Source organism: Oncorhynchus nerka, linkage group LG10, assembly GCF_034236695.1.
Source record: "Oncorhynchus nerka isolate Pitt River linkage group LG10, Oner_Uvic_2.0, whole genome shotgun sequence".
NCBI classification, from domain to species: domain Eukaryota; kingdom Metazoa; phylum Chordata; class Actinopteri; order Salmoniformes; family Salmonidae; genus Oncorhynchus; species Oncorhynchus nerka.
Genome location: NC_088405.1, coordinates 59,723,415 through 59,746,919, shown reverse-complemented (window position 1 = coordinate 59,746,919; position 23,505 = coordinate 59,723,415). Strand labels below are relative to the sequence as shown.

Below are 23,505 nucleotides of genomic sequence, written 5' to 3'. Positions count from 1 at the left end.
CAAACACTCCGGGGATCAAAGCTGAAGCACAATAACCCTCAGTGAGTTTAACAGTCCAGACAAGTTCCTCACCGGCACTGGTTGACCAAGTCAAAATGTCCTTGGCTACAGAGCCACAATACACTGAATGTACAAAGCATTAGGAAAACCTGCTCTTTCCATGACAGACTGACCAGGTAAATCCAGGTGAAAACTACGACGCCTTATTGTCAGCTGTTCAATCAGTGTAGATGAAGGGGAGGAGACCAGTTAAAGAAGGATGTTTAAGCCTTGAGACATAGGTTGTGTATGTGTGCAATTCAGAGTGGGCAAGACAAAATGTTTAAGTGCCTTTGAACAGTGTATGGCAGCACAATCAGTTTCCCCATGTGTATCAAGAATGGCCCACCAGCCAAAAGACCCCGAGCTACCGTCACACAACTGTGAGAAGCAATGGAGTCAACATGGGTCAGCATCCCTGTGGAATGTTAGTCCATGCCCCAACGAATTGATGATGTTCTGAGGGCAAAAAGGGGTGCAACTTGATATTAGGAAAGTAAGTGTTCCTAATGTTTAGTACACTGTGCATATTTAGTTTGGACATAGAGCTCAATATACAAAAGGTTCCTGAATTTGTGTATCATCTAACAAACTCACAAGATGTACACAACATGCATTCATTTAATGAGATGTGATTGAAGTCAATTACAGACTGTAGCTTCATTATACTGTACATCTCACAACATAAGTCTGGCTATGGTCAAAGTGGACACCTCAGAAAGGACAGTTCATCTTTATTTCGTTTCTTAATAGGATTGTATCCATTGAAAACAAAACAGTAATTAGATGAATCGTGAATAATATTGGTCAAAAATCATGTAAGCATAATTAACAAACATTTATATAAGGGTGGGGGGCTGTAAATAAAACTTCACCAAATAAATCCATCAGAAAGTGTACATGGTGATAAAGAAACAACAAGCATGAACAGTCGAGTTGAGAAGGAAGACATTGTTGTGCCCCAACAGGGCAACAGTCCAGAGGATGGGACTGAGGGGATGGAACGATGAAAGGCAAGACAGGGGCCATGTTTAAATACTTCAGAGATCCAATTTTTCTTCCTACTTTCCTTGAAGTAATCACAGATATACATTTGGTAGATTGGTGAGGGTAATAGGGCTGGTAACCTTACTCACACATATCCAATCCCTTATGGAGCTGTGCTTAAAAGGGGAGGATACATTTGAAAACTATCCAAACAGGGCCAGGATTTGTCTTCACAGTCAGAGGCAGTCTACCCAGCTACACAGTCCGTTATCCACCAGAGCACGGTTCACAGACACCAACTGGAAGACCAAGAGAGAAACATTAGCAACATGAACCCATTAGAATAATTTTATAAATGAAAAGGTTTAACAAAACAGTGGACGCTTTCAAAAATATAAAAGTATTGCATACCTCTTCTCCTTCAGTTTTCCATATCTGTACCAAGGGAATGCCACTGGTGTGACAGCTTGTGACCTGGGGAGTGTACAGATACAGGGTAAGAACAGAGACCACCTTTCCTTATTGTCATTGTGCTGACTGTACACCAGCAGGAGGAGACATATCCATGTACTTTTCTCTACCTGTGCAAGTAGTGGCAATCCTAGTGTCATTTCCTCCAGTGCAGATTTGGCTGCAACAGAGAACCCTTCTTCTCCTAGTAGATAGGGAAGAGATGTCACAGTGATATGAGAGCATGAACTTTAATGGAAGTTTAAATAGAGTTTAAACTGTTGACAACATTTTGAAATTCTGTTTCATAAATACAGCTGAAACATACCTGGAAGGGGTGCAATATGTTCCAGGATCGCCTCAGATCCTTGGAAAGGCAAGGCAACAAAGTCTGATCTGTGGGAAGACCAACAGCAAAGTCAATCCCACGTTTCCATAGGAGAAAATGTGCAGATCAAAATGTGAGCTTTACCGGCCATAACAAATATATCATATTCAAAATCTTGGGGCTCCCAAGTGGTGCAGCGGTCTAAGGCACTGCATCTCAATGGCAGGCGTCCCTGCAGACACCCTGGTTCGAATCCAGGCCATCACAACCAGTAGTGATTGGGAGTTCCATAGGGCAGCGCATAATTGACCCAGCGTCGTCCGGGTTTGGCCGGTGTAGGCCGCCATTGTAAATAAGAATTTGTTCTTAACGGACTTGCCTAGTTGACGTGTAAGGTAATGCTTTCTTTAGGACTACCCACTGCCGATTCATTGACACCATATGGAAATGACTACATTAATTATGCAAGGAGGAATGAACGTTGGCTCCTTGCAAAATGCATGTCTTTGTCCATCTGGCTTGTAAATATTCTCTGTTTCAGCGTCAATCTATTTACCCACTTATCTGTGCCTCCATCCTTGGTACAGTAGCTAGTTAGCTTAAACTGCTAATAATTTAAGCAAACTACACGATGAGGCAATGAAAGTCATTTTACTTCCTCTAAATCAGCGTTTTCCAACCCCAGTCCTCGAGTACCCCCAACAGCACAATTGTATTTTGTAGTACCAGACAAACTCAACTGATTGAAGTAATTGAGGGCTGGATGATTAGTTGTGCACTTGTCCAGGGCTGTGTGCACGGTTGTGGGTACTGGAGGACTGGAGGGGAAATGCTGATCTAAATACTCCTCTTTGGTGGACAATTCTGTGTCCGTCACAGACTTACAGGTGAGGGAAACTTTGCTGCAGCACCAGTTGGTACATTGAAACTTTGCTTGCGAGAGTGTGCTCTCAAAACCGACCGGCAGAGTAGAGGGCGATGATGCGATTGAAAGAACCTGAACCAACCTCCATGAACAGCCAATGTGATTTATAGAGGATGTTGATTTTTTCAATATAATATTTTCTGCTGGACATGTTTTTAATTTGGTCAGATTGTATGCATAAAATTAAATAAAATCATCCAAAAGAAGGTTTTACCAGGTAATGGAAACACTGGTAAATTCCAATATCAACTTCTATTCCAGTTACATTTAGACCCCCCACAGTTAGTGTGTCACCTGATCTGGCGGAGGGTGTCGATCTTCACCAGGACATAGCCTCCATAGTCCACATAGCAAAGCTCCACCTCCTTGGTTTCTTCATAGTAACCCATCACCTGCGCTCTCCACCAGGCTCCCTCAGGCATCTGGGCAGCACAGATCACTCCCACTGTGTGTGTGTGTGAGAGAAAAACATTTGAGATAGGAAATTACACCACAGAAAGATACTATCATCCGAGGGTAAGGAGTCCCAAGGCCCTGGCTGTGCATGCCTACCTTCCACTGGGGCCGGCAGGGGAGGGCACCCTGGCTGTGCATGCCTACCTTCCACTGGGGCCGGCAGGGGAGGGCACCCTGGCTGTGCATGCCTACCTTCCACTGGGGCCGGCAGGGGAGGGCACCCTGGCTGTGCATGCCTACCTTCCACTGGGGCCGGCAGGGGAGGGCACCCTGGCTGTGCATGCCTACCTTCCACTGGGGCCGGCAGGGGAGGGCACCCTGGCTGTGCATGCCTACCTTCCACTGGGGCCGGCAGGGGAGGGCACCCTGGCTGTGCATGCCTACCTTCCACTGGGGCCGGCAGGGGAGGGCACCCTGGCTGTGCATGCCTACCTTCCACTGGGGCCGGCAGGGGAGGGCACCCTGGCTGTGCATGCCTACCTTCCACTGGGGCCGGCAGGGGAGGGCACCCTGGCTGTGCATGCCTACCTTCCACTGGGGCCGGCAGGGGAGGGCACCCTGGCTGTGCATGCCTACCTTCCACTGGGGCCGGCAGGGGAGGGCACCCTGGCTGTGCATGCCTACCTTCCACTGGGGCCGGCAGGGGAGGGCACCCTGGCTGTGCATGCCTACCTTCCACTGGGGCCGGCAGGGGAGGGCACCCTGGCTGTGCATGCCTACCTTCCACTGGGGCCGGCAGGGGAGGGCACCCTGGCTGTGCATGCCTACCTTCCACTGGGGCCGGCAGGGGAGGGCACCCTGGCTGTGCATGCCTACCTTCCACTGGGGCCGGCAGGGGAGGGCACCCTGGCTGTGCATGCCTACCTTCCACTGGGGCCGGCAGGGGAGGGCACCCTGGCTGTGCATGCCTACCTTCCACTGGGGCCGGCAGGGGAGGGCACCCTGGCTGTGCATGCCTACCTTCCACTGGGGCCGGCAGGGGAGGGCACCCTGGCTGTGCATGCCTACCTTCCACTGGGGCCGGCAGGGGAGGGCACCCTGGCTGTGCATGCCTACCTTCCACTGGGGCCGGCAGGGGAGGGCACCCTGGCTGTGCATGCCTACCTTCCACTGGGGCCGGCAGGGAGGGCACCCTGGCTGTGCATGCCTACCTTCCACTGGGGCCGGCAGGGGAGGGCACCCTGGCTGTGCATGCCTACCTTCCACTGGGGCCGGCAGGGGAGGGCACCCTGGCTGTGCATGCCTACCTTCCACTGGGGCCGGCAGGGGAGGGCACCCTGGCTGTGCATGCCTACCTTCCACTGGGGCCGGCAGGGGAGGGCACCCTGGCTGTGCATGCCTACCTTCCACTGGGGCCGGCAGGGAGGGCACCCTGGCTGTGCATGCCTACCTTCCACTGGGGCCGGCAGGGGAGGGCACCCTGGCTGTGCATGCCTACCTTCCACTGGGGCCGGCAGGGGAGGGCACCCTGGCTGTGCATGCCTACCTTCCACTGGGGCCGGCAGGGGAGGGCACCCTGGCTGTGCATGCCTACCTTCCACTGGGGCCGGCAGGGGAGGGCACCCTGGCTGTGCATGCCTACCTTCCACTGGGGCCGGCAGGGGAGGGCACCCTGGCTGTGCATGCCTACCTTCCACTGGGGCCGGCAGGGGAGGGCACCCTGGCTGTGCATGCCTACCTTCCACTGGGGCCGGCAGGGGAGGGCACCCTGGCTGTGCATGCCTACCTTCCACTGGGGCCGGCAGGGGAGGGCACCCTGGCTGTGCATGCCTACCTTCCACTGGGGCCGGCAGGGGAGGGCACCCTGGCTGTGCATGCCTACCTTCCACTGGGGCCGGCAGGGAGGGCACCCTGGCTGTGCATGCCTACCTTCCACTGGGGCCGGCAGGGAGGGCACCCTGGCTGTGCATGCCTACCTTCCACTGGGGCCGGCAGGGGAGGGCACCCTGGCTGTGCATGCCTACCTTCCACTGGGGCCGGCAGGGGAGGGCACCCTGGCTGTGCATGCCTACCTTCCACTGGGGCCGGCAGGGGAGGGCACCCTGGCTGTGCATGCCTACCTTCCACTGGGGCCGGCAGGGAGGGCACCCTGGCTGTGCATGCCTACCTTCCACTGGGGCCGGCAGGGGAGGGCACCCTGGCTGTGCATGCCTACCTTCCACTGGGGCCGGCAGGGGAGGGCACCCTGGCTGTGCATGCCTACCTTCCACTGGGGCCGGCAGGGGAGGGCACCCTGGCTGTGCATGCCTACCTTCCACTGGGGCCGGCAGGGGAGGGCACCCTGGCTGTGCATGCCTACCTTCCACTGGGGCCGGCAGGGAGGGCACCCTGGCTGTGCATGCCTACCTTCCACTGGGGCCGGCAGGGGAGGGCACCCTGGCTGTGCATGCCTACCTTCCACTGGGGCCGGCAGGGGAGGGCACCCTGGCTGTGCATGCCTACCTTCCACTGGGGCCGGCAGGGGAGGGCACCCTGGGTGAGAATAACACAAGCTCATCTGTTGGTCCAGGCTGCGGAGAGCATAGAAGGTTGGGTGTGTGTGCTGCTGGAGGAACACATAGTTCCCAGAGGCTACTTGGATCACGGTTACCTCAACTGTCACCCTATGGGGAAGCAGCAGCTGAGAGAGAGAGAGAGAGAGAGAGAGAGAGAGAGAGAGAGAGAGGCTTTTAGTCAACGCACTACCCACCGTTCCACACTACTTCAGCCAACCAAAAGATACTACTTACCCAGGATGTGATGGGGAGAGAGGGCAGTCTGGCCACTGGAGGATGGACATAACAGCTGGTCACATCCAGATCTTTGAACTTCTTTCTGATCAGCTCCAGAGCACAATCCACCTGCTCCTTTGACCCTGGAGGAAACAGAGGGACAAGCTGAGTAAGCCACAAGGGGCAATGCAGCTACCAAAGCCTAGGTGCCTGACTACAAGTGATGTCCTGTTGTGGAGAGCCAGCGTCTTGTGCACTCACCCTCTATATGGCAGATCTGGACCTCCTGGGTGTAAGGCAGGGTGGCAATGAAGATGTTTGCTCCGGATGTCTCCTTCAGGTAGCTCACATATCGCCCCTGCTTCCCAATCAATCTCCCAACAAGATGCTGTCGGACAGTGAAACAGAATTCAAAGAGAGATAATCATGCATAAGTTCCTATACCATACTAGAAGGTGTATGTGTGTGTTTTTCTCTGAGTGGCAGATAGGCTGTCCATGTCACCCGTCGCATGGCTCGCTCTGATAACGTGCTCAGATGTAACCAATTCCACGAGCACCTCAGAGTAATTGGAAGGAGCGGTCTGTGTGTGCATTTATTTATATATATATATATATATATATCACAGATCAGAGTCAGGCAGCATGTCCTTGAGTGAGAACATGAGGACAGTATGGCATCAGGAGGCAGCAGGATTCCCATTACACACTACCAGACCACAGCCCCAACCACCGTTCCCCATAGCACTACGAATCAGACAGCTGTACCCAGCTCAGTGTCACCGAAGCTCAGTCTCAGAGACTATTTACTGCAGCACACTACTCTACCAAATCTGGGCTATAGCTAAATGGCTCACACTACAAGTAGGCAGGGCAAAACTGAGTCGGTGACTTCTGGTATTTCAAAATATATAAAAATACTGTTGGAAATTAATATTGAAAGTTACATTTACATAGTTTATTCCTAAAACTTCCTGTGGACCACACATTTGGATAAATAACTCATGACAAAACACAGCTTTAAGGTGTCTAAATCAATAACCAATGCGCAGAAACAGTTTGATATTGGAAACCTCAAATGTAACATCTACACATGCAACAATAGTAAATCAGTCCATTTGATTTATTTTCTAAAGCACAAGCACCAACCACTTGTTTTGACAAATGTCAAAAAGACATTCAGATTGATTAGTGATCAGTGTACACCCTATTGAAACAAACACCGGCCCCCAACAACAAGAAAAAAAACATGGAAACGGGAGATATCTTTTACCCCACTGGTTAGATGACAATGATAAAAATCCAGAATGTTGGATTTTGATAGGGGGGTCCCCAAAACGCAACACTTTTGTAAATGACTTCTATCGATATCACATTGAAATCAAGAGTGACAAAAATATATAGGTTGCACATCCTGTTAATACAATTTTTTTTTTAAACACTGAATCTAGGAATAATTTGTATATCACTGGTAAAGGACAACTTTTAGAAGACAGCCAGCTACATTTGGAAGGGTTGCATTTTGATCAAATCAAAGTTTATTGGTCGTGTACACAGGTTTGCAGATGCAGCGAAATGCTTGTGTTTTTAGCTCCAACAGTGCAGTAATACCTAGCAAAATAAATACACAATCCAGAAAAATTCTAAAATATAACGAGCAATGTCATAAATATATTGTTATAATGGTGTGTAAAAACAGTATATGAATAGAAAAGGTGTACAGCAGTTGTTATATAGGATGAGCCTTGACTAGAATACGGTATAAGTATAAAGTGGGTAAAAAAAATAATAATTGAAGTACGTACACATTATTAGAGTGACTAATATTCAATGACTATGTACAGTACTTTCAGAAAGTATTCATACCCCTTGACTTATTCCACATTTTGTTGTGTTACAGCCCAAACCAAAAATATTCTCAACAATCTACACACACACACAATACCCCATAATATCAAAGTGAAAACATGTTCAGCATTTCTGCTAATTTATGGGAAATTAAATACAAAAATACCTAATTTACATAAGTATCCACACCCCTGATGCAGTAATGTAAATGTTCAGTCAGTCTGTTTTATCTGGAATATTTCTCCTGTCTTACCTGGTGTCCTGTGTGAATTTAAGTATGCTCTCTCTAATTCTCTCTTTCTCGGAGGACCTGAGCCCTAGGACCATGCCTCAGGACTACCTGGCATGATGACTCCTTGTTGTCCCCAGTCCACCTGGTCGTGCTGCTGCTCCAGTTTCAACTGTTCTGCCTGCGGCTATGGAATCCTGACCTGTTCACCGGACGTGCTACCTGTCCCAGACCTACTGTTTTCAACTCTCTAGAGACAGCAGGAGTGGTAGAGATGCTCTTAATGATCGGCTATGAAAAGCCAACTGACATTTACTCCTGAGGTGCTGACTTGCTGCACCCTCGACAACTACTGTGATTATTATTATTTGACTATGCGGGTCATTTATGAACAATTGAACATCTCAGCCATGTTCTGTTATAATCTCCACCCAACACAGCCAGAAGAGGACTGGCCACCCCTCATAGCCTGATTCCTCTCTAGGTTTTGGCATTTCTAGGGAGTTTTTCCTAGCCACCGTGCTTCTTCACCTGCATTGCATGCGGTTTGGGGTTTTAGGCTGGGTTTCTGTACAGCACTTTGAGATATCAGCTGATTTACAAAGGGCTATATAAATACATTTGATTGGTGAGGCTGTGGAGGGATTCCAATTGTGGTTTTAAAAGAAAACATGAATCTGCGTACAATGACACCTTTGTTTTTAAGCCATGAATTTCGAGCAAGGCGTCTGTGTATGCAACGTGGCTGGCTTTCCCTTTATAAGACGTGATTATCTGGAGTCCCGGCCATATACAGTATGACTCGTGTCTGAGCAATTGAAATGTGACTCCACTTTCTCTCGTTTTGTCTCTGATTTTCTTGAGGACCTAGCTGATCGGTTTGTAAATGTTCCCAGTCACCTTGACGTAGTTAAATGCGGTGGTTTGTGCTTTCAGTTTCGCACATATGTTGCCATCTATCCACAGTTTTTGGTTTCGTCAGTGGGAACATCCTAAACACTTCACCGATTCAGTGTATTCGTCGATACTATTCTGAGGCGTCCTGGAACATTTCCCAGGCCACATGATCGAAAATCACAGATTCTGATTGGTCAGGCCAATGTTGAACAGTCCTTACCACGGTAGCTTCCGGTTTAACTTTATGCCTATAGATGTGGAGGCGTGATTTGCCGAAGGGAGGGCCTCGTTTCTGTCCAGGAAGGGAAAATAGCAATGAGCCAGGGTCCATGTTGCACGTATAGCACAGGAGATGTGTGGACAGAATTTCGGTAGTGTTTCTCAGACTTCCTTTAATAAATTCCCCAGCTACAATAAATGTGGCCTCGTGATATGCAGATTGCAGTTTGCACAGTTCCTTGAGAGCAGTCATGTCAGCTTGGGGTGGGCGGGGAATATGACAGAAGAAAAGGATCATCTCGGGAGGCAATAATGTCGGCATTTGATGGTGAGGTATTCCAGATTGGGAGAACAAAAGAACTTGAGTGCCTGTACGTTACCACAATCATAAGGAGCTGTTCCCTCTCTCTCTCTGATGTCTGGAAGTAGCTGGCAAGATAGTACAGAATGGTTGGATCAACCCTTAAAGAAATGGGACTAAGGCTTAAGAGGGTGTGACCAATACTGAATGGTGTAAACACAGGACCCTCCAAAAGTTGTACCAAAATATTGAAAAGAGTTTAAAAGTTGATCAACTTTCAAAGCAGAATTACTTTCCAATCGTTTCCACAAATGCAGTGTATGATTATATCATTTTCTAGCTCCGAATCTACTTTTATATCTTATGTAAAAATAAAAACAGACATTCAAATGTTACTACATAAGATCAAATCTAGGTGGTGAGTCACATTTTGTTAAATTAAAATATTTGTGAAGCTTTTAGAGAGAGGTTTAGTGCTTTAAACATTTCTACCCACCCAGTTCATATTAATTATATAGATGGGCACAAAATAATTTACTCACATGATTTAAAATAAATAAAATAAAAATCAAGAGTACGTAGCACCATACGTAGGTAGTAAACGGAGATATGACTAAGGAGTTAGACAGGTATTTACCTCTCCATGGCAGGATCTTGTCTATTTTACTAGTTTTCTATTCAAATTCATTGGAGAGCTCATTTATATATTTTGGGATATGAATACCAAGTATGTCTCCTTCACCATCAGCCCATTGTATAGGTAAAGTTCAGGGTAAATGCGAAAGTTGGTACTCTTATCATAATTAGTTTAGTCCAGAGGCCAAAAAAAGTTTAGATCTTCAATGAGACATTGCAGGGATCTAGCATCTAGACTTAATATAGCACTTGAGTCACTGGCATACATGGACACCTTTGTTTTCTAATCCTTTGTTGTTATTTGATCTGATATTAAGAGCTAGCATCTCGAGCTCCATAACGAATAGATATGGTGACAGCGAACACCCTTGTTTAACTCCGACAGTTAACCTGTCTAAGACCGGGGTTCCGCTAGCGGAACGTTGACAAAATTGCAGAAATGCAATTATAAATATTTAACTTTAATTAAAATCAGAAGTGCAATACACCAAATGAAAGCTAAACCTCTTGTTAATCTAGCCACCGTGTCAGATTTCAAAAAGGCTTTACTGTGAAAGCAAACCATGCGATTATCGATCAGCAGACAAAACATCACATAGTTACCAGACAAGTAAATTAGTCACGAAAGTCAGAAATAGGAATAAAATTCATCAATTACCTTTGAAGATCTTTTGGCAATACTAAAGGTCACGACAAACAATAAATTGTCGTTTTGTTCGATATAATCCATTTTTTAATAGCCTAACACGAAATATTTTGTAAGTGGCTTGTATCGTAAATTCAGTGTCCTTCAACTTTGGACATAACATTCGATGTTATTACTCACTCTAAACAGACATTTATCAAGCCATGTTTGGTTTCATTGCAATCCTCCGTTTGTTAGTAACACAGCCATACTTCATGTTTTTTTTCCCGGGACATATTGACCGAAAGGAACTGATTTGAACACACCAAACTATGACCTCATTGCGCACCAATGATATGACCAGTTCTTCGTTGATTGACTGTATTTCGGACCAATGAACACTGATCGTCTTGAAATCTAGCTTGGTAGATAGCCAATGAGCTGAGGTAAACGGTAATAGGTAATGGTTCTATCCGGGAAGACTAGCCTTTGTGGGAAACTCGAGCGTAAACACAGCCATTCGCCATTGAAAATTCTACCAGAAGCAAAAAAAACGCTGGTTACGCACAGCATTTTTGTTTTGAGAGCATTTTCAGAGAATTATGGCGAGTAAATCTGTAAAATCAAAGACAGTCAAAATATACAGATCTACACGATATTATTGAAGAAATTGATAGGGATAGTGGCAGTGAATTACTCCAAGATGATTCGGACAGGGAGAATACTTTTGACTCAAAATCTGAAGAGATGTTCTTGTATGGAGAATATTCGGTGTTGGATTGGTGAGTAACGTTGTTTGAAATTAATATAAAATATTATTCATTTGAGTTGTTTGAGATATTTTATTTTGCCATATATAAAAATAAATCAGTAATGAAATGTGTAAAGTACACATTGCTCTACATTGTGGGTGGGTGCATGTCTGTATATATTTTTTTACATTTTATTTGATCTAAAAATGGAATCGCTCCTCACCATAGTGATCGTTTCCCTACTCTATATATAACTATATGTGGCGCCTCCACCTCCAATATTCAGACCAAAAAGGCCACCAGGATCTCAGCTGGACATGACCGTCAGTTGTTTTTCACCTCGGCAGTTGTTGATTCTCTGGTGTTGAACACAAATGAGTACGGAGCTAAGAAGCAGGCAGGCAAGAAAGAGACATGGAAGCCCATTTCCATGTCAGATCTTTTTTGTTACCTTTCTATGGTCATTTACATGAGTCTTGTAAAGCTAAAAACCCTGAAGGACGACTGGAAAACTGCACCCCTCCATCAACTGCATTTCCCCACCACGCACATGTCATGCAAAAGGTTTCTGACAATCTCACGGGCGCTTCATATCAGTGACCCAAAAATTGATGAGGACAACGAGAAGAAGCGAGGTACTGCAAGGTTTGATAAGCTCTGCAAAATTAAACCTCTACCACAACATCGTTGAGGCCTGCAATACTTATTTTCAGCCCACCCAGAACCTTTCCATAGATGAGAGAATGGTAGCCTCAAAAGGCCAGAAGTGGCCAAAAACAGTACATGCGCAACAAACCAACTAAATGGGGTTTTGGCAGATTATGCGTGTGCATACACGTGCAATTATTATTATTATTTTGTTATCTATGAGGGGAAGAGCAGTTGTGTGACCGGTAAGGGCATTAGCTATGACTCCGTTATGGATTTTCAGCTGCTAAGGAAGGGCTACAAACTGTTTGTGGATAACCTGTAAACAAGCCCTACCTTGTTCATAGACCTGAGGAAGCTGTAGATGTGGGCCTGTGGCACCATACGGACCAACAGTGGGATTTCCGAAAACCAGGGTGAATGACATGCCTAAGCGGGCTGAGCAGGGTAGCATGAGATGGATTCACGAGGATGGCCTGCTCTTTGTGAAGTGGATGGATACCAGGGAGGTGGTCATGTGCTCAAGTATCCACAAGTCCTTCAGTGGTGATACTGGGGCATGGACCACCAAAAATGTCCCCATTCCAGCTGCTGTGAAGGACTACAACAAGAGCATGGGAGGTGTGGACCTGTCAGATGCGCTGATAGGCTACTATAATGTTTTCCACAAGACCATGAATTGGTACAAGACATTGTTTTATCATTTCATTGACATTGCTGTGGTGAATGCCTTCATCCTCCAGAAGGAAATGGCTAAGAGCTGTGGACAGCCCCCCATCGCACAACTAGCTTTCAGGGAGCTGCTCATCCAGGAGCTTGCTAGCTACAGCAAGACCACTGTAACACCTTCTGTCCCCTCTACCTCTGTCCCTTCTGCTCCAACCAGTGGTGTTCACATGCCAAAATTCATCATTGCAGGCAGGAATGTGCCTCAGGGCAAAACGGGCTCAGTAGGGAGGCTTCGTTGTGCTCTTTGCCACAAGAAATCCCCTGTCACCTACACCACCTGTTCAGTGACTCTCTGCTTCACACCAGAAAGAGACTGCTATGGGCTATGGCATCAGCAGCACAATATTAATGTGAAGACTGAGGGTCTTCACATTATTGTACATTGAAAGTGTAAATAGGTACTCTTGTTATTTTGAAATATTAATTTTTTTCCCTGTTAAAAAAAAAATAGTTCAAATATATATTTTTGGGGGATGTTAGAATAAATGTTTTGTATATAGTTATTTGCAATGTACCAATTCGGGCACATTTTGGGAAATTTGTGTGGGACACCTGGGTGACTGCACTCATTCCTGAAGGAACCAGTCTGAAACTTTGGTCAAATACTGTTGCCCACTTATGTTCTTATTTGAAATGATCCCCAGCATCACATCTGAATGTTTGGCTGTTCTTGTTCATTTCAAAGATGCAACAACAGTAAACGTCTGATTATTTCCTTGTATTTTCTTCTACCAGATCTAGTGTGTTATATTCTCCTACATTCAATTCACATTTACACAAACTTCAGAGTGTATCCTTTCAAATGATACCAAGAATATGCATATCCTTGCTTCTGGGCCTGAGCTACAGGCAGTTAGATTAGTGTATGTTTTCAGGCAGAAATTGAGAAAACATGTTAAGGATGGCCCTCCAGATTTAAGCTCTGAGAAATAGCCTCTATTTATTATTTTACAGCTGGGGTTGCTATACATCATTTCTACCCATTGAATAAGAGACTCCCTGAAATTGAAAAAAATCCAGGCATTTATATATAAAATCCAGCCTTACTTTATTAAAGCCCTTTTCAAAATCTGCTAAGAATACGAGGCCTGGCTTCTTAGATGTTTCATGTTGTTCTATTAGTTGTCGTATATTATCTCCAATGTATCGTCCATGTAAAAAATCTGGTCAAACTTTTGTTATATCACGCATATCATTACATGTTGAAAACAATAAATGATATAATGTGCCGTTTAAACATACATTATACAAAAGCCACTGGGAAACTTGGAATAACCTATATAGTGCATTCGGAAAATATTCAGGACCCTTGACTTTTTCCACATTGTTACAGCCTTGATTAAATACCAAGAAAATCCTACATCTACAAACAATACCTCATAATGACAAAGCAAAAACAGATTAAGAAATGTTTACAAATTTAAAATAAACATTATTCAGTATTCAGACCCTTTGCTATAAGAAGCAAAATGGAGTTCATGTGCATCCTGTTTCCATTGATCATCCTTGAGATGTTTCTACAACTTGATTGGAATCCACCTGTGGTACATTCAATTGATTGGACATGATTTGGAAAGACACACACCTGTCTATATAAAAAAGGTCCCACAGTTGACAGTGTATGTCAGAGCAAAAACCCAGCCATGAGGTCGTAGGAACACTCCGTAGAGCTTCGAGACAGGATCGTCAAGGCACAGGTCTGGGGAAGGGTACCAAAACATTTCTGCCGCATTGAAGGTTCCCAAGAACACAGTGGCGTCCAGCATTCTTAAATGGAAGAAGTTTGGAACCACCAAGACTCTTCCTAGAGCTGGCCCGCCCGGCCAAATCAATCAGGGAAGAAGGGCCTTGGTCAGGGAGTTATAATAATCTGTTTTAAGCAATTGATTGTGTGATCATGTTGACTAAACTTTTATACCAACATCCCCAATCAGAGGTAAAAAGGGTGCAATTCCCCCCCAATTTGATGTGGTCAAAAACAGCAGCTTGTGTAATGTAGTAACACATACTGTCCACATCATGGAAAGTAGCGTAATATAAATGTATTAGATATAGAAAAATAAATATCTTAAATTAGGTTTAGTAAGATTTTTGTAGTACATCTTTTTTATAAACACACTTCACATGACCAAAAGTATGTGGACACCTGCTTGTTGTACATATCGTTCCAAAATCATAAGCATTAATATGGAGCTGGTCCCCCCTTTGCTTCGATCACAGCTTCCACTTTTCTGGGAAGGCTTTCTACTAGATGCTGGAACATTGCGTCGGGGACTTGCTTCCAGTCAGCCACGTTCATTAGTGAGGTCGGGCACTGATGTTGGGCGATTAGGCAATTCATCCCAAATGTGTTCAATGGAGTTGAGGTCAGGGCTCTGTGCAGGCCAGTCAAGTTCTTCCACACTTAACAAACCATCTCTGTATGGACCTCGCTTTGTACATGGGGGCATTGTGATGCTGAAACACGAAATGGCCTTCCACAAAGTTGGAAGCACAGAATCGTCTAGAATGTCATGTTGTAGCAAGAAGATTTCCCTTCACTGGAAATAAGTCGCCTAGCCCGAACCATTAAAAATAGCCCCAGACCATTATTCCTCCTCCACCAAATTTGACAGTTGGCACTATGCATTTGGACATGTAGTGTTCTCCTGGCATCCGCAAAACCTAGATTAGTCTGTTGGACTGCCAGACAGTGAAGAGTGATTCAACACTCCAGAGAACATGTTTCCACTGCTCCAGAGTCCAATGGCGGCGAGCTTTACACCTCTCCAGCCGACTCTTGACATTGCACATGGTGATCTTAGGCTTGTGTGCGTGAGGATGCTCGGCAATGGAAACCCATTTCATGAAGCTCCCGACGAACAGTTAGTGCTGACGTCGCTTCCAGAGGCAGTTTGGAACTCTGTAGGGACACGCTACGCGCTTCAGCACTCGGCAGTCCCGTTCTGTGAGCTTGTGTAGCCTACCACATTTCCACTTCACAATAACAGCACTTAAAGTTGACCAGGGCAGCTCTAGCAGGGCAGATCTTTTATAAACTGACTTGTTGGAAAGGTGGCATCCTATGCCATGTTGAAAGTCACTGAGCTCTTCGGTAAGGCCATTCTACTGCCAATGTTTGTCAATGGAGATTGCATGGCGGTGTGCCCGATATTTTATACACCCATCAGCAACAAGTGGCTGAAATAGCCGAATCCACAAACTTGAAATGGTGTCCACATGCTTTTGTATATATTTCTCACTAGTTAAACTACGTAGAGATTTTTTTTTTTAATGTTCCTAAGCACAATTTAACTAGGTGCTCAAGACTATAGCGTCCAACATTTGAAGTCCCTACTACAAGCCCAAAAATTACCGACATTAGAGAACCTAACATTGCAATCAGTAGCCAGAGAAAATATATTATCAGTAATGTGGTGAAGTGATGAGAGGGTTAGACAGGGGAGGTAGACTCACCTTTGGCACCTCTACGTCCCAAACAGTCGGTGGTTGGCTGCTGTTGTAACTCTGGATGTATTTTTCAATTTGCTGATCGCTGTTCAGCAGTTGACTTAGCGGACTTGGACTGTTGATATGCTGGTTGTCCCTGGCTTCGTGTTCAACGTACCGGTCTACAGAGTCCATGCTGGTCACACCAGAGCCTGGGGCAGTACGGATCAGTCACTAAAAACAGTCACTTGTGTTGTGTACACAATGTAACCTCGCAAACACAGCAGCACACAAAAACACCCACATACAACAGTAACAGGGGAGAAAGAGAAAACATTCTGGCATGGCGAGAGTTCTCTTACCTGAAAATACTGTGCCAAGAAGGCAATACAAAAAGTTAAATTAGCATGCAGGGGAATGTTCCCTCATCAGCAACTGTAAAAACGGTCTACGGTGTGGTGTCTAGCTAGTACTGAGACTAAACCAGGTTCACATTCTATATGGGAACTCTAGCAGCTGCAGGCTAGAGTAATGCAAAATAAAGATATTTCTTCACTGCAGTAAAATCAGTCCTGAACTAAAACAGGACACCAGCCACTGGTCTGTGCCAGCAACACTAAGAAATAAAGGGGACAGGTCTGCTTGAACAGAAAGACACTGATATATTGTGAGAAATTGAAAACCTGCTATGAAGCGGCTCACCTGGAACAGCCACCTCTGTCCTGTGACCGTTAGGGAGGGCCATGCTGGTGGCCCCAAGTCCTTCAGCAGGTCCCCTGGGTGGTTGTAGGCTCACACTGAGGCTCGAGTCCTCGCCACTGGAGCTCGAGTCCTCGCCACTGGAGCTCTCCTCGGAATGACCTGAGCTGGAGCCAGAATCACCTACTGCAGAATCTTCTTCTGCTAGCTCTGCCTGCTCAGTCCTACTGCTGCAGTCATGTTTCACATCCTCATAGACTATAGGAGATGAACATATGTTCTCCCTGCCAGTTGTGGAACACTGATCCTCCTGCAATAGACCAGGCATCTCTCTCCCAGTCTCACTGTTAACCATTGAGATGATATCTTGGGATGTGAAGGGGTCCCTGTTACAGAGAGGCCCAACATTATGTTCTAGTAGGGTCCGTTCTTTCAGGACTTGACTCACTGCTACTGAGACCACGTCAGTAATCAGACTTGACGCCAGCTGGTTAATTTCCTCTGTGTTACTCCTGCTAAGTTCACACTCCTCAGACTGGTCTTTCTTCTGAGGTGATATCAGAATGCCCAATGGCTGCCTTGAGGGGGACACCTGACTGGTAAGGAGGTTGATGGGGGAAGCCAGACAGGTGTCATCCTGTAGACTTGACTCACAGGTTGGTTCTTCCACAGCAGGCAGGATAGATAGGTTGTCTTTGGAGAGGAGGCAGTTCTCAGCCAGATCGGTTTGAGGCTTCATCTCTGCAAAACAAAATGTAATCTTGTCTTCTCCAACCTCTCCCTCTGGGTCCAGTCTAACCTCCCCTGGGTCTAGTCGAACCTCCTCTGCAGCCTCTTTGTTGAAAGTTTTGTTTGTAGTGTCCTCCAGCGTCTCAGAGAGTGGCGGTGCATGTGGCTTTAGGCCTGCACTCTCACCAGGGTTAGGATTATAGCCTAGGTCAAAGATAGAAGAAACTTGTTCCTCATCAGAGGATGGCTGGTGTTTATTTTGTAATGCTATATCCTTCTCAGGTCCCCCCTGGGCTTGGCTCTTAGGTGCAGTCTCTGGGAGTACTTGAGCTGAAGACTCAGTTCTCCCCGTAACAGGCTTCACATTAGTAGTATCGAGGCCTCTACTCAGACATTCTGCAGCCACAAACCTTTCCTCCGGTTGTGATTGGCAGAGTGGGATGTTAACCAGCTCTGCTACCGCTTGTGTGTTTGTACAATCAACACACTCCTGTTCCACTAACGACCTCTTCCTCACTGCGTGCCTGTCCCGATCTGTCCCAGTGGAGTGGCCGTTCTCCACAACACCAATACCTCTGTCTCTGGTGGAGGAGGACAGGTGCGCCTGGTCTGTGGTCGTCTTATCCTTGTCAGTGGGTTGTTCTTTCTTCCGAGAGGTGTACCACCACAGGCCTAGGAAAGCCAACACTCCCGACAGGGAGAGGACCAGAACGGATTGAAGCCTCAGCACCATCCCCTAATCTCCTGCTGCTAACAGCAACACCTGAGAAGAGAGACATACACAAGTTAACACCATAAAAACTAATCACAACACACCCAGTCTCTTTACTTCTAGCTGGGCTAGAAAGGTGTGAAGCACTGATGATAAAAATACCATTGAGGGGATGGCTAAGGGGGCATGGCCACACTATTCTAGTTTAGCGAGAAAAAACCCTCCGTCTCCACCACACCACCCCTCTGAGCAGCAATCCCATTAGCAGCCAGGCCATAGTGACAGCATCTGATTGCAGCGAACAAAGCACACGTGTCACGTTACCTTCTGCAGAAGTTAACTTTGGGAAGCTGGGTCTGGGGCTAAGGGGCCGGGCCCTGATAGGACAATGGTAATGCACCACTGTCTAGAGAGGTGCATTACCAATATAACCTCACTCATTATTACCTACTGTGGGGGGAGAATCAACTTATTCGTCATTATCTGTTGTTTAACCAATAGGCTAAATATCAGTAATTATGTTGCCCAATAGTTTTTTGCCACAGAACAGAAGATTATACAGTGTAGCAAGCTAGAAGTATTGTTTACAGTTTGGTCAGACCCTGACCAGCTGTCCTACATGCAGGTTGACCCATAACCTTTTGGTAGAGAATTATAAAAAGAGGTGAGCATGAAAGGCATGCCATTCGTTCACAGATCCGGTCAGTCCAATGAAACGCAATGGACTATATTGCAGTTCCACTTAAGCCTGTGACCTTCAGGTTTTGGCATACGGACAAGTTGGCTACGCTTCTCGCCAGGCATGCCAGCCCTACCGTGACATATGCAAAGTCTCAGAGGGCCGTTGTGTGACTTGACTTTGACCCTCATGGAAGAAGTGCCAGGCAGGGTGTGCTGTGGAAAATACTCTAGTACTCATCTTCAAGGAGGAAAGCTCTTATTTCCTAGAGTTTGTTTCAAGTTCCCACAGAACAAAGGAATAATAACCATTAATAGAATCATAAACATCTGAGCCACGCAAATGTATGGTTCTGAAAACTAATGCCTATAGGCTACAGCAGTTCATTTATGAACGTGATCTTAGAGACAGGAGAAGAAGTGTAGCCTAAATGTTTGACAAACAAGCAGGTTCATGTGACAGACCTGTCTTAGTATTCCTCAGAGGATTTCCAAAACTATGCTCAATATCTAATTCCATTTGCAGGGCATCCTCTCCACAACCAACAGGAAAGGGGAGTGACAGGCCTAACGTCCCATGCTCAGCAATATCTACCCTCAACAACTAGCCCTCTGACTGCAGATATAGAGAGCTAGGGATTATAGAGGTTCTATCTGCAAAAAGATGGAGATAATTGGCTTTAAAGGGATACTTCAGGATTTCGGCAATGATGCCCTTTACTTCCCCAGAGTTAGCATGCTAGCAGATACCCAATGACTTCCAGTCAGTGCGCTAACGCTAGTTAGATGTAGTTTCGCAAGTCAATGCTAACTTCCTTCATACAGATATAAAAAAATGGTATCCACAAAAAAATGGTATCCACAAGTACATCGGACTAAAAAAAGTAGGGAAAGTAGATAAAGGGCCTCATTATCCCTTTAAAGTTCAGAACCCTCATTGGTTTTACTTCTTGACGCTACCCATCCCTTAAGCGGGATAATTGTCATCAGCAACCGCTGAATAGCATAGTGCCTCAGTCAAATAATATTCATATTCACGAAAGCACAACTGCAATATTGCAAAACACAGCTTAGCCTTTTGTTAATCCACCTGTAGTCTCAGATTTTGAAATTATGCTTTACAGCGAACGCAATCCAAGCGTTTGTGTAGGTTTATCGATCGCATGACAAAACATTAAGTACACTTAGCATCAGGTAGCTTGGTCACAAATCAAAAAAAGCAATCAAATTAATCGTTTACCTTTGATCTTCAGATGTTTTCACTCACGAGACTCCCAGTTACACAACAATTGTTCCTTTTGTTCCATAAAGATTATTTTTAAATCCAAAATACCTCCGTTTGTTTGGCGCATTATGTTCAGATATCACAACACCGCAGACAAATTCCAAATAATATCCGTAATGTCCACAGAAACATGTCAAAACGTTTTTTTATAATCAATCCTCAGGTTGTTTTTTAAATATATAATCTATAATATATCAACCGCAAATGTCTTTCACAGTAGGAGGGAAAAGCAATACCTATCCAAACTGTTGCGTGAGCCAAACTCATGTGACCACTTGACGCGATGTTATCGTTCTGGCTCATTTTTCAAAATAAAAGCCTGAAACTATGTCTGAAGACTGTTGACACCTTGCGGAAGCGATAGGAAAATGAATCTGGTTGACATCCCTTTAAATGGAGCAATGGGAGGCTATGGAACATGGAGTTTCCAAATAGAAGCCACTTCCTGGTTTGATTTTTCTCAGGGTTTCGCCTGCAATATCCGTTCTGTTATACTCAGACAATATTTTGACAGTTTTGGAAACTTTAGAGTGTTTTCTATCCTAATCTGTCAATTATATGCATATTCTAGCATCTGGTACTGAGAAATAGGCCGTTTACTTTGGGAACGTTATTTTTCCAAACAAAAATAGTACCCCCTAGCTTCAAGAGGTTAATGTGTCAGCAATCTTTCATCTTGTATTCTTTTGAACTGAACATGAATCAGGGTATTTAAAGTACTGTGTCAGGTAGAGCATATTGAACATAACAAAGCTATGTCAATAACAAAAATTGACAACAAAACAATACAGATAGAACCTTAGGACTAAGTGCTTAATTTCCCCTCTGCTGCGCAGCATGACCACAGCACAGTCAATAATAATCCGACTGTGGTCTTTGCTAAAGTATGTTTGTTTATATTAAATTGTAGGCTAAACTTATGAATCGATAACATTGGTTGAATCCTTGTAAGGAATAATCAATTATTAACATGCGCCTAGAATGTTGCTGTTCAATTTTGATAATGAATGTAACAGTAAACTGAAGGTGGTGTCAGAAAAGACGAGACAGTACATGGCATAGGAAAATAGCAATGGTACACATGGAAACAGTTTCTATTTAATGCCTAACTAATTATCCTAACAGGATTGAGGGACCTCTAGCTATTTGCATTAGGTCAAAAAGTCAAGTCAGGAAGCATGGACCGACTGAAATAACTAGCTTTAAAAACATTTGCTAGTCAGACCATTACTACTGATGGCTGATAGACGTTGGCAGAGTAAAGCATAGCACAGAATTTCCAGCTATACTTCCTGAATTCCCGACTTGGAAGACAACATAGTTGGGTCAGGTGGTTATTAAATAAAATAATTGTTTTGTTCCATGAAGTAAGCAAACAATGTGTACGTCGCCATCTTGTCAAGACAGGCGAGTGTTGTTAAACGCACCACTTGATTTCTAGATGGCGCTCATGACATGCAGCACTTTGGTGTGGACATCCACCCGTCTCAATCAATGAGACAAACCATCTGCATAGAAGGTTAGAAGACATGCGTGGTCTTCCAAGTCAGGAATTGAGGAAGTGTCGCCAAATAAAGGCTGGTCGAAAATGTACTGTGCTATGCTTTATAGTACCTAAGGGCAGTTAGATGGGCCGCGCAGCAAAGGTTTTAGAATTCAATGGGAGTAGTGCGGCAAAACTCAAGCAGTTTCGCAAGCAGCACGGTTCGTGGTGCTCGCTCCTGTGAGGCTCCAAAAGAGGAAATTAGCTTAAGTCTTGAGCGGCTACCGCGTGACTTCGTGAGAAGTATCAGTAGCTTTATGAGGCCCAATTCTGGTACGTATCACCCCCTATAGCGCATGGTTGACCAATGAGCAATCAATGTTTTAATGACAACATTCAAGTTGAGCTGACAACCAGGACCGCAGGAAGGTGAATTTTCTCGCAATTCAGTTGCCATTTACCACAGCCTTTGGGAACAGCGCCTTTGGGAACAGCTATCAGCTGCTGTTAGCCAGCTGGAACAGTATTACTTTTTTTATTTGACCTTTTTTAACTAGGCAAGTCAGTTAAGAACAAATTATTATTTTCAATGACGGCCTAGGAACAGTGGGTTAACTGCCTTGTTCAGCGGCAGAACTACACTTTTACCCTGTCAGCTCAGGGATTCGAGCTTGCATTTCGGTTACAAGTCCAACGCTCTAACTACTAGGCTACCTGCCGCCCCAAATGGTCTGACTAGCCAATGTTTTAAAAACTAAGACAACCTGTGGTCCGAGTTTATGATGAGGCTGATAAAAACTAAAACATGACTGATTGGCACTCAAACTGGTGTACACAAGCAGCCAAATTCAAATATGTTTTTCCAGTAATTGACCAAATCACATTAGGTTCTTTCACATCAGATCTGCTTGGTCAACAGAATATCAGAATTGGGCTGCCTGTGTAAACGCATCCATATTGCACTGACAGCTATCAGCATCACTTTCTTTCCCCCAAAAGACACTGACATTTCATCCTTCGTTTGCACAGCCGAAATATAACCATCACCAAATGTTAGCCTCTGCAGTTGTCATTCTGACCGGCTAATGTGTTAAATGGGAATCAAGTGCGTTGGACAACTCGCTAGTTAGTTAGCTAGAGTGTTACTAATTAATAGAGCGCTAACCTTAACTAGCTCCCACTTTAATTACCGCAGTTAAAGTAACTAGCTAGCTAAGTTAGCTAGTTACCAAAGCAGAGAAGTTTGCGATCATCTTTGCTTGCAACAATCGAACGTTTCCTCTGGTTTCTCCCCATTGACATGCAATGCATTTGGCACTGGTGCAAGAAGAGGTTGATAGTTAACCAAACAAACTGTACACCAGTTTGAGTGCTAACATTTGGTAGCTAGATATCTACTCACCACGTTTTTAATATCCCGCTTAGCTATATAACAGCACACCAGTAAATTTCTCCAGCTACCTCTTGGACATCTCCACCTGTTTCTTTCAGCACACAGTCACCTTTAGAAGTCCAGCAGCTTTGCTCCAAATACTGCAGCCAATCAACCCTCGCGATAGTATTGCCCAGGGAGGGAGACTGCATGGTTTCATTGGTTGTCACCCCCACAACCAGTCAAGATTGGGTGAATTTGAATCATGAATTTAAGGTAAGGGTTGGGCATAAGATTAGCAGTATGGTTAAGGATAGGTTTAAAATCATATTTTAAGAA

General features: G+C 45.2%; 1 protein-coding gene across 1 annotated transcript; it reads right to left on the bottom strand.

The window, feature by feature from the left end:
• Window positions 1–642: 642 nt before the first annotated feature.
• LOC115135727 (A-kinase anchor protein 1, mitochondrial-like) lies at window positions 643–23,349 on the bottom strand. Its single transcript, XM_065023631.1, has 11 exons — window positions 23,197–23,349; window positions 16,911–18,399; window positions 16,236–16,420; window positions 6,158–6,284; window positions 5,915–6,039; window positions 5,628–5,805; window positions 3,024–3,174; window positions 1,805–1,872; window positions 1,608–1,681; window positions 1,438–1,500; window positions 643–1,325 (listed from the first exon to the last, which is right to left on the bottom strand). Exons 2-11 carry the CDS (start codon window positions 18,367–18,369, stop codon window positions 1,263–1,265), a joined length of 2,493 nt encoding a protein of 830 aa, XP_064879703.1. The 5' UTR covers window positions 18,370–18,399; window positions 23,197–23,349; the 3' UTR covers window positions 643–1,262.
• Between the last annotated feature and the right edge of the window lie 156 nt (window positions 23,350–23,505).

Excerpts from the sequence above, each read along its gene's own strand:
- LOC115135727 (XM_065023631.1), bottom strand. The coding sequence starts at position 18,369 with ATGGTGCTGAGGCTTCAATCCGTTCTGGTCCTCTCCCTGTCGGGAGTG. Across the intron at positions 6,040-6,157 it reads CCAGATCTGCCATATAGAGG|GGTCAAAGGAGCAGGTGGAT; the intron begins GTGAGTGCACAA and ends TGTTTCCTCCAG. Across the intron at positions 1,501-1,607 it reads GATTGCCACTACTTGCACAG|GTCACAAGCTGTCACACCAG; the intron begins GTAGAGAAAAGT and ends TACACTCCCCAG.